This window comes from Coregonus clupeaformis, chromosome 19 (genome assembly GCF_020615455.1).
Source record: "Coregonus clupeaformis isolate EN_2021a chromosome 19, ASM2061545v1, whole genome shotgun sequence".
NCBI classification, from domain to species: Eukaryota; Metazoa; Chordata; class Actinopteri; order Salmoniformes; family Salmonidae; genus Coregonus; species Coregonus clupeaformis.
In genome coordinates, this window is record NC_059210.1 from 4,232,380 (window position 1) to 4,244,371 (window position 11,992).

Here is an 11,992-nt window from a genome sequence, read left to right on the forward strand (position 1 = left end):
GCCAGACCGGAGCCGCTAGAGCTCTCCGCCAGACAGGAGCAGCCAGAGCCTTCCGCCAGACAGGAGCAGCCAGAGCCTTCCGCCAGACAGGAGCAGCCAGAGCCTTCCGCCAGACAGGATCAGCCAGAGCCTTCCGCCAGACAGGATCAGCCAGAGCCTTCCGCCAGACAGGATCAGCCAGAGCCTTCCGCCAGACAGGATCAGCCAGAGCCGTCCGCCAGACAGGATCAGCCAGAGCCGTCCGCCAGACAGGATCAGCCAGAGCCTTCCGCCAGCCATGAGCAGCCAGAGCCTTCCGCCAGCCATGAGCAGCCAGATCCGTCAGCCAGCCATGAGCAGCCAGATCCGTCAGCCAGCCATGAGCAGCCAGATCCGTCAGCCAGCCATGAGCAGCCAGATCCGCCATTTAGTCAGGTGCTGCCCCTTAGTCCAGTGCTGCCCCTTAGTCCGGTGCTGTCCCTCAGCCTGGTGCTGCCTCTTAGTCCGGTGCTGCCCCTTAATCCAGGTGGGTTTAAGTGGAGGGTGGTCATTGGGAGGAGGTTAAGAAAGCGGGTAGTAACTATAGTGGGGTGGTGGTCAAGCCCGGAGCCGGAACCGCCTCCGGGGAGCAACACCCACCCAGCCCTCCCCTATTGTGGGGTTGTGAGGCGCGGTCGCAGTCCGCGCCTTTAGGGGGGGGTACTGTGACGTTCTGGCTCCGGGACTCTTAGTAGTGAGCCAGGGTTGTCATTTTCATTTGGGTGTAGTTCTATGTGGGATCTAGTTGTTTCATTTCTATGTTTGGTTTTGATGTTGATTTAGTCATATGACTCCCAATCGGAGGTAACGAGTGTCAGCTGTCGGCTCGTTATCTCTGATTGGGAGCCATATTTATACTGTGTGGTTTCACCTTGGTTTTGTGGGTTTTTGTTTCCTTGTTGCTGTTAGTCATTATCAGTATTGAACTTCACTTTCGTCATATTTGGTTTGTTGTTTTGATCGTGGTTTCTTTATAATAAAGTCTACGATGTTCGCTCAACACGCTGCGCTTTGGTCTCCTCCTTTTGACGATCGTGACAGAGACAATCAGCAACCAAGTTGTCCTTACCACAGGCATGTCTGATTTCAAGGGGAAACTCATATGATATCCATAGTAACTTTCCTCTCGTGATTTTCCTCAGTGAAATGTCATGCTCTAGTACATTGTTCTCAGTTGGCACATCTACCTTTGAAGTCTGAAGTTTACATACACTTAGGTTGGAGTCATTAAAACTAGTTTTTCAACCACTCCACAAATATCTTGTTAACGAACTATAGTTTTGGCAAGTCGGTTAGGACATCTACTTTGTGCATGACACAAGTAATGTTTCAAACAATTGTTTACAGACACATTATTTCACTTATAATTCACTATATCACAATTCCATCAAAACTATGAAATAACACATATGAAATCATGTAGTAACCAAAAAAGTGTTAAACAAATCAAAATATATTTTATTATTTGAGATTCTTCCCTTTGACTTGATGACAGCTTTTGGTTACTACATGATTCCATATGTGTTATTTCATAGCTTTGATGTCTTCACTATTATTCTACAATGTAGAAAATAGTAAAAATAAAGAAAAACCCTTGAATGAGTAGGTGTGTCCAAACTTTTGACTGATACTGTATATATACGTTCTTCTAAATGATGAAATGTTTAAATCAACTTAACTCGGAATCATTTTGTTAGAGTGACTTTAAAAATGTAGATGAGACAGAACATTTTTAGTTGAGCAAGATTAGTGGCAGTCAGGGAAAGTGCTGAACATTTTTTTGTTACCTACATTACCCTATGCTTTGTCAACTGAGCCTCTTCCGGTAGATGGAAATAAACAGTTCACGCATTATGTAACTATAACTGTAACTATAAGGCAAATTTCTTTATTTCGTTCTGTATTCAATTTGTCAACAATTTGTAAAATGCATCTTCATTATTTAGACAGCCTTTCATATAAACATTTGAGTAGGACTTGATTCGCTATCAGAGGTGTTCATAGTAATGGTGAGTTGCATCCATTACATATTGCGGAATTGTTCAAGCTATTAAATGGCACGGGAAACATGAGTAAAGTAATAGATAGGCAATCAAATCTTTTACATTTCGAATTTATTGACGATTAAAAAGTTGTGTGCAGGCGATTTGGTGATGTTGGGGGTTGTGTCCAGTTTTGCGCAACATGACTGGTTGCCATAGGATACAGAAGTGGGTATGGCTATAAAAGCTCAGCGCGTGGTGGCTGAAATTTGATTCGACTTTAAAAGGCCCAGCAGCTCAGAAACCAAGAAGAGTTCGTTGGAGTCCTTTCGCGGTCAGAGTCAGGTAGCTCCTTATAAAGAGAGGCACTCAACTCTACCCCTCTAGCACTGTAACTATGGCCAAGGAGCGCACAGAGGGACTATGCCATGCACACTCCCGTGCATGAGCTCCTCTTTAACGGAGTCAACCAGTCTCTGGTTTTCAGACCTACGAATTATCCGATGATGGGGATCCTTGGCAATGGCACCATCCACCCGAACGGGAGCGATCCTTTTGGAAGAAACGAAGAGGTCGCCAAAATAGAGATAACGGTCCTGAGCATCACCTTTGTGGTGGCGGTGATTGGGAACGTCAGTGTCTTGCTGGCCATGTACAACACCAAGAAAAAGACGTCGAGAATGCACCTCTTCATCCGGCACCTTAGTATCGCTGACCTAGTGGTCGCCTTCTTTCAGGTCCTGCCGCAGCTATGCTGGGAGATCACCTTTCGCTTCTACGGGCCAGATTTCCTGTGCAGGATAGTGAAGCACCTCCAGGTGATGGGCATGTTCGCCTCCACCTACATGATGGTGATGATGACCCTGGACCGTTACATCGCCATCTGCCACCCTCTGAAGACCCTCCAGCAGCCCACCCAGCGGTCTTACATCATGATCATTAGCACCTGGATGTGTAGTCTGGTCCTCAGCATGCCGCAGTACTTTATCTTCTCCCTGAGTGAGATCAAGAACGGCTCGGAGGTCTACGACTGCTGGGGCCACTTCATAGAACCTTGGGGCGTAAAGGCATACATTACTTGGATAACGGTTGGCATCTTCCTCATCCCCGTGTTCATTCTGATGATATTCTACGGGTTCATCTGCCACAGCATTTGGAAAAATATCAAATATAAGACCAGGAATACACCCGCGGGAGGTGCGTCTAAAAACGGTCTCATGGGCAAGAACTCCGTTAGCAGCGTTACCACTATATCCAGAGCGAAGTTGAGAACGGTCAAAATGACTTTTGTGATTGTCCTGGCATACATTATTTGCTGGTCACCTTTCTTCATCGTACAGATGTGGTCGGTGTGGGATGAGAACTTCGCATGGGATGGTAAGTGACTTCACTGTATTGGAAAAAATATTGGATCGCGCACACAAAATCAACAGGTAAACCTTGATATAGAATAAATAACATGACCCACTGGGCACACACTGGTTGAATCAACGTTGTTTCCAGGTCATGTCAATGAAATTACGTTGAACCAACGTTTCCGCACGTTCAATTGACGTATGTGCCAAGTGGGGAGATATCTTCACTCAATTATCTCTCTCCCTCTACAAATAACTAATGTGGAAGCCATAGTCTTTATAGGGGGTTGCGCAAAACATTTGGTGGTGTATCTATTCTGTGCCAAAATGTTAGCCTTATTGCTTTTAGCATTAACTTTTTTTATTTTTATGAATGTCAATGAGAATTGAGGAGGAGTAGCCTACGTATACAATTGAATCAGTATAGAAATGAATCCATATGTGTCATGGAAAGAAAATGTAATTGTGCATAAACCTTTATTGAGCACTGAGCGCCCTGCGTAATTCCGTTACAACATTCAAATCCAGACTGTATAGAATCAAAATATGAAGTTTAAAATCGAATTAAATGTAGCAAAATAAACATAACATATACGGTGTGCTGACATAATAGACAAAGTCATGTTAATCCTGTACCATAACGTTTTTTTTTTTTTAATCGCACTTGAGATATCAGGTGTTTAAATAGGCCTATAGATATGAGTGTCATTGTTTGTGCCATTTAATGATATGATAACTACCCGCAAATGTTTTATGAATTTCACTGCACCGTTGATTTATACCCCAGCTATTGGACTAATTCTCTTTTGGTCATTTGTTTTTCCCCTTTCCTTCCAGATTCTGAGAACACTGCTGTCACACTGTCCGCGCTCCTCGCGAGTCTAAACAGCTGCTGTAACCCGTGGATATACATGATCTTCAGTGGGCATCTCCTACACGATTTTACTCACTGTTTCCCGTGCTGTAATAATTTACGCCACAAGTTCAAGAAAGAGGACAGTGACAGCAGTCTCCGGAGAAATACGCTATTGACTAAAATGACCAACCGGAGCCCAACATGCAGTTCGGGACTTGGAAAGACCCTGACAACTCCCCCAAGTCCTCCATTCTATCGATCCAAGCAGAGACCTAACACAGTGCGTTAAAAGCACAAACACACGACAGAGTTTATTTATAGTTGACTCTTATTAACTTGAGAATTATAAGACTTTCAAGGTACCCCTTAAAACTGTTGGGATATTGACACTGATTGATTAATTAATGTGTCTCTAAAAATATTTGTGATTATGCAGTGGTTTGGGGGTCTATTGTTTGGTATGCCATACAGAAAAAAAGCTCAAGAATTAAGTCTTGATAAAGTCAAAGTGATAAGCTAAAATGACAAAGTGATTAATTATTTCCTCTGGTATAAACCATTATTATGTGAACATTATGTCTTTGTTTGCCATATACAGGCCAGTTTTTCATCAGGTTACAAACCTGATTCTATGGAATCTATTATCGTTTATAGTGGGTGAATTAGGCTACATAAGATCTGAATATGAAAATATATAATAGTGGAAAAGAAACAGATAATCTGAACATATTTAAATACCAACAGCTATAGCTATATCACTTTTTTTTAAACTTCCTACAACATTCCACATTCCAGAGTCCTCTTTTCTATGCACTCTGAGTTGATATGATCCAGCCTAGGAATTTCTACAGCAAAACCCAGACCACTTCAGATGACGAATTACAGATCTGTGACCAAGATGCATGGATTAGATCATCACAGTCATGCTATTAAGATAATGCACTTTTTTAATAACAGTTATGGCTGCCGGCTGTTTGTTTGTGTGTGTGTGACTATGTGTTGGCCATATTTGCCCAGTGAGTCTCTCAGTGTGAAATGAAATTCATTTGGCCCTGACTGTTTACAAAGTAACAGAGGTGCCTGCCTGCTGGCCTGGTGGACTTCTACATTGGACCATTTTCCATCCCTTTCTTCTTTTAGTATTTTCCAAAACAATTCCATAGAGCCTCATAGCTCATAAATCTATGATAAATCATTTTTGCTGCATTTAGAACACTCACAAAATGTCAATTTGGGAGTCATCATCATCATTATTATTCATCCAGTTTATACAGTTTATCATTGTCGTTAACCCCTAGTTAAATCACTGGACTCTATTAGCCTCCGTGGCTGGAGCCTCTGCCGACAGTGTTGAGAGACAAGATGTGACTGTCTCCCTCAGCTTGAGAATAACTAACATACATTTAGAGGGAGGGGAATGCTAGTGTACTATGTATGCATTAACCTCGTCCCAGGCTATATTCATAGAGAGAGAGAATCGTCTGGTGGATGAGATGAACTGTGTATGCATGTTTAGGGGGGGAAGTGAGTGAAGTAGGAGAGGCCGTTTGAGAAGAAAGAGCACCTACTGTTGTGTATAGACTATACTGTATATATATATATATATATATATATATATATATACTGTATGTGTGTGTGTGTGTGTGTGTGTCACAGCTCCTCCCATAGCCTCCACAGCCTCCACATCAGCAACATTTGAAAAAATACACATTCCACAACACAGGCTACTGGTTAAAAACACAGACACACTTCCTGACTTCCTGCCTGGGGAAACCTATTGTTTTGGACACAGCCCACATTGTAACACCAGGCTACACAATTTGCTGTACGTTCATGCCAATGTATTCTATAGGATGTGACTGACATTTCATTGCCAGACCAAATGCACTAAAGAATGTACTAAAAGGAAAATACTGATGTAAAATATAAAACCTCAAGTAAAGGTTTTCCAATTTGTATATACAGTATGTACTGTACAATTGGAATGTATGTTTCTATAGAACACAAGTTTTGCCAGTGTTGAAGATATCTATATGAATAAGTTATGTAAAGTTGTGTAATGTGACTTTGCATCTATTTCCCCTTGCTTGTACACATTGTAAAGACAATACACATCTCTGAAAATATAAAGAACATTTTCTATACAAAATATGTAATGTCTCTGTCTCTTTTTAAAATAAGTAGCAAAGGAGACACTATTTATATACTCAGGAGAAGGGGAATACTGTGATGTGTCTGAAATGGCACCCTATTTCCTATACTGCACTGCTTTGACCAGGGCCCATAGGGCTCAAAAGTAGGTCAAAAGTAGGCTAGTGCCCTACTGTATACAGTAAGGGGAAAAAAGTATTTGATCCACTGCTGATTTTGTACGTTTGCCCACTGACAAAGACATGATCAGTCTATAATTTTAATGGTAGGTTTATTTGAACAGTGAGAGACAGAATAACAACAACAAAATCCAGAAAAACGCAAGTCAAGAATGTTATAAATTGATTTACATTTTAATGAGGGAAATAAGTATTTGACCCCTCTGCAAAACATGACTTAGTACTTGGTGGCAAAACCCTTGTTGGCAATCACAGAGGTCAGACGTTTCTTGTAGTTGGCCACCAGGTTTGCACACATCTCAGGAGGGATTTTGTTCCACTCCTCTTTGCAGATCTTCTCCAAGTCATTAAGGTTTCGAGGCTGACATTTGGCAACTCGAACCTTCAGCTCCCTCCACAGATTTTCTATGGGATTAAGGTCTGGAGACTGGCTAGGCCACTCCAGGACCTTAATGTGCTTCTTCTTGAGCCACTCCTTTGTTGCCTTGGCCGTGTGTTTTGGGTCATTGTCATTCTGGAATACCCATCCACGACCCATTTTCAATGCCCTGGCTGAGGGAAGGAGGTTCTCACCCAAGATTTGACGGTACATGGCACCGTCCATCGTCCCTTTGATGCGGTAAAGTGTCCCCTTAGCAGAAAAACACCCCCAAAGCATAATGTTTCCACCTCCATGTTTGACGGTGGGGATGGTGTTCTTGGGGTCATAGGCAGCATTCCTTCTCCTCCAAATACAGCGAGTTGAGTTGATGCCAAAGAGCTCCATTTTGGTCTCATCTGACCACAACACTTTCACCCAGTTCTCCTCTGAATCATTCAGATGTTCATTGGCAAACTTCAGACGGGCATGTATATGTGCTTTCTTGAGCAGGGGGACCTTGCGGGCGCTGCAGGATTTCAGTCCTTCACGGCGTAGTGTGTTACCAATTGTTTTCTTGGTGACTATGCTCCCAGCTGCCTTGAGATCATTGACAAGATCCTCCCGTGTAGTTCTGGGCTGATTCCTCACCGTTCTCATGATCATTGCAACTCCACGAGGTGAGATTTTGCATGGAGCCCCAGGCCGAGGGAGATTGACAGTTCTTTTGTGTTTCTTCCATTTGCGAATAATCGCACCAACTGTTGTCAACTTCGCACCAAGCTGCTTGGCGATGGTCTTGTAGCCCATTCCAGCCTTGTGTAGGTCTACAATGTTGTCCCTGACATCCTTGGAGAGCTCTTTGGTCTTGGCCATGGTGGAGTGTTTGGAATCTGATTGATTGATTGCTTCTGTGGACAAGTGTCTTTTATACAGGTAACAAACTGAGATTAGGAGCATTTAGCATTAGGAGTGTGCTCCTAATCTCAGCTCGTTACCTGTATAAAAGACACCTGGGAGCCAGTAATCTTTCTGATTGAGAGGGGGTCAAATACTTATTTCCCTCATTAAAATGCAGATCAATAAACCTACCATTAAAATTATAGACTGATCATTTCTTTGTCAGTGGGCAAACAAACAAAATCAGCAGGGGATCAAATACTTTTTTCCCTCACTGTAAAAGGAATAGGGTTAGTGGTGTGCGGGTCAGCTGTTTGTTCACCCACACCCCAACCACCCGACTATATGTGATAAAGTGAAAATCTGAGGCTCGCACCCAACCCTAACCCTCAAATATAGAAAATGTGCTATACAGTCAGAGATGACTGAGCGATTTTTTGACCGGCCTTTTAGATAGTCCTATGTTTCTGCTTATAATTGCCGACATTTTGGTAAGCTATTTGTTACTCAACTTGTCTATAATTAGGTAGGCCTATGCAGCTTCTCTGTCATTACTTGTTGCCCTAGAATGCTAAATAAACACTTGCTCACCAGAATAATGTCATAAATCAATAGAATGAATGCTTCACTCTAGTTGACATCGGTAAAGTTTTATCTTTTCAACTCTGCTTCTCTCGGGCATGACACACAGCAAAGACATTTGGGGACCGGGAAGAAAATGCAAAACGCCTAACTACTGGAAAGATTTTCCATGCAACATTTCCAAATGACATCCGTTTAACCGGTTTTAAGGAAATTAAAAGCTGTGAAAACTACCCAACATCTTTCTGATAAGATTTCAGTTCAGCTTGGATGCATATTTTACTCTATGTGGTTGAAATAGGCTACTATCAGCTTTTATGATGCTGATAAAGATAGAACCTTTGCAGACTGTGCCTAACCGAGCATTCATTTCCTCAAGATGCTGAAATAAATAAATACATAATATTTTGCCACTCCTGTTCACAACTAAAAATCTACATTTGGTGTATGATTTTACTGCAATAAATGTTTTATTCTGCAGGAGTTAATATTAGGCTATATTAGGCTATGACCTGACATTTTGAAGTCCTCTTGTGACTGTCGAATTTGTATAGCACCTCACAATCATCACACATAACTTCAAATCTTTTTCAAACATTATGCTACTGTTCTGGCCCTCCCTCCTATTTATTTTCAACTCTCCATTTCACAGCTTTTCTCTTATTGAATTAAACTCTGACATTGTCCTTTTTGCCTCAGTGAATCAATGTTAACTTTTTTTGCCCAAGTTCCCAAAAGCATTTGGTAATTGGTGTGTATTCGGCGAGTGTAGGGTAAAGCTTAGACTAATTGCTACGCACTAATGCCAGATAAACATAATGAAATAAAAACCTCAATGTAGCCTATAGATATGAATTGCAGAATAATTATACATTCATTTCTTATGCATTGTTTTCTCTTTATTCAACCTGCCAGCCACCTGCCCTTCATACACGCATTTCATGACCCTAAACCCGCCTGTCCCGCAGATATAACCGCAGCGACTTCGTCTCATGCCATACAACACCTGTTTCAATATGCTTTGCGTTGTAGTCACGATAGACAAAGATATATAGTTAAGCAAACTTTACTAGGCAGGTTGTCAACCTGCACATTCATACAGTAAGTGTCAATTGGTTTCCGTTTCCTGTGTAACATCAATATGAGTAACATCAATATTGCTACATGTTCTCTTTTTTATTTATTTTTATTTTTTATATATATATATATTAATTTTTTTACAACAAAGGCAGACTCCACCTAACTTTGGATTGTAGTCCATGTCTGCAATAAACTGGAATGTGAACTGAATGTTTGTTTACTGTCTCTGACTGTCCATTAATTATTATTATTTTTTACCTTCCCACAAAGTCTGTCAGGTGTATAGGTCTTCGGATGGCCCTACCAGACCTTGTGTGGTGAGTGTTGATTACATCATGAGGTGCTTGACCTGAGATGTTTGGATGTTCTTGTTGAGGTGCAGCGTCCACCTCTAGGTTGTGTTCAGCACCCTGCTGGGTGTCAGCTGGTGCTCTGTTTTCTGGCTCTGTGCCAGGCTCCTCCTCTATTTCTCTGCTCTTCCTCAGGTGTCGCCTGTTCCTCCTGAAAAGATCCTCTGTGAGATCCTTAGCAGAGGTGTCGTAGTCTTCGCCTGTTTCTGCTGTCTTTCTTTGAACTTCTCCAGCTGACAGTTTGCCATCCCCGGTCTCAGAAGATTTTCACTCATTATAAGTATTGTGTTTGTACGTCTTCCCATGAGCACCATTGCAGGGCTGCTGTCTGTTCCTTGTGACAGGGTATTTCTGTGATCCAGCATGGCCAGGTATGGGTCAGCACCTGCTCTCTTTGCTTTTGCCATCAGTCTTTTGGCTGTTTTCACTGCCGATCCACTTAACCATTACTTTGCGGGTATCCTGGAGACGATGTTTTGTGTGTAAAGTCCCAAGCCTTGCTGAAACTTCGGAACTCGTCTGAAGAGTACTGGGGACCATTGTCTGAGTAAAGGATGTCAGGTATCCCATAGCGTGCAAAGTGTGTCTTCAGTTTTCGAATGACTGTTTTCGACTGTGTGTTCTTCAAATGGTCCACTTCCCAGAAGTTGGAGAGATAATCAACTGTGACCATGTAGTCTCTGTCGTTGAACTGGAACAGGTCAGTCCCTATTTTTTCCCAGGGACGCTTTGGTGCTTTGTGGGGCCTCAACGTTTCTTTCTGCTGCTTCATACCCCATTCCGTGCAGGTGCTACATTGTGCCATGTATGTTCTCAGCTGTGCATTCATGCCTGGCCAGTAGACACACTCGCGAGCTCTTCTCAGACATCCCTCTGTTCCTATGTGTGAGGAATGGATTCTCTGCATTATCTCTGACCTGAGGGCAGTAGGCACAACGACTCGCTCACCTCTGAATATGACTCCATTTTGCACACTCAGCTCATCTCTGTTGTGAAAATACATGGCTACTTCCAAGGGTACATGTCCTTTCACTTCAGGCCACCCCTGAAGGATCACATTTGTCAGTGTCTGGAGCTCTCGGTCCAGCTCAGTGACTCTCTGGATGTGCTTTAGTCTCTTGCTTGACACAGGGAGGTAGTGTATCATATTGATTGATTACACTTCGACCTCCACAGGGCCTCTGTTGTCTTGTTCTGTGAGGTACGCCCTGCTCAGGGTGTCGGCCAGAACCACATATTTTCCCGGAACGTATCGGAGACTGACCTCATAGTTTTGGAGTCTCATGAGCATGCGTTGTAGTCTTTTTGGTGCGCTGAGGAGAGGCTTTGTCATGATGCCCTCTAGAGGCTTGTGATCTGACTGCACTTCTACAGTTCGTCCATATGTGAATTGGTGGAACCTCTCCATGCCAAACACCACTGCAAGCAGCTCCTTCTCTATCTGTGCATACCCTTTTTCAGTCACTGTCAGGGCTCTGCTGGCGTATGCTATTGGTTGTCCTCCCTGCATCAAGGCTGCTCCTAACCCACTCTCTGAAGCATCACACTGTAGTACAAGCTGCTCTGTTGGGTTGTAGTATTCCAGCACAGGGGTCTGTGCAATGGTATCCCTGATTTTATTGAAAGTCTGCTCATGTCTCTCTGACCACTCCCACAGTGAGTCCTTGTGTGTTAACTGTTGCAGTGGCTCGCAGAGCTCCGTGGCATGGCTGCAGAACTTGGATAGGTAGTTTACCATGCCCAAGAAGTGCTGTACCCCCTGCACATCTGTAGGTCTAGGCTTCACTTTTCCTGGGTCCACTTTCAACCCCTCTGATGTTAGCAGGTGGCCAATGTAGGGCACTTCCTTCAGCCCGAGCTGCAGCTTCTCCGGATTCAGCTTGATATTGAGCTTCCTGCATCTGTTCAGGAGCATTTTCAGGTTTTTGTCGTGGTCCAGAGTCGCCGCTTCATCGTTGTCTCCTTCTCCCATAATCAGGATGTCATCTGCAATGATTTTTACTCCTGGAAGACCTTCCATTGCCTGGTTCAACTTCCTCTGAAAGATCTCTGGGGCTGGACTGATTCCCATTGGCATGCGCAGCCACCTGTAGTGTCCCATGGGAGTAGAGAACGTGGTGAGATAGCTGGATTCCTCCTCCAGTTCCACATGCCAAAATCAATTTTTTACATCACAAACAG

At 43.1% G+C, this 11,992-nt stretch overlaps 1 protein-coding gene across 1 annotated transcript; it reads left to right on the forward strand.

The window, feature by feature from the left end:
• The first annotated feature begins 2,329 nt into the window (after positions 1-2,329).
• LOC121531717 (arg8-vasotocin receptor-like) lies at positions 2,330-6,314 on the forward strand. Its single transcript, XM_041837116.2, is given in 3 exon segments — positions 2,330-3,377; positions 4,193-4,423; positions 4,426-6,314. Coding segments are annotated over 3 exon segments (1,242 nt in total). The 5' UTR covers positions 2,330-2,428; the 3' UTR covers positions 4,488-6,314.
• Positions 6,315-11,992: the final 5,678 nt, after the last annotated feature.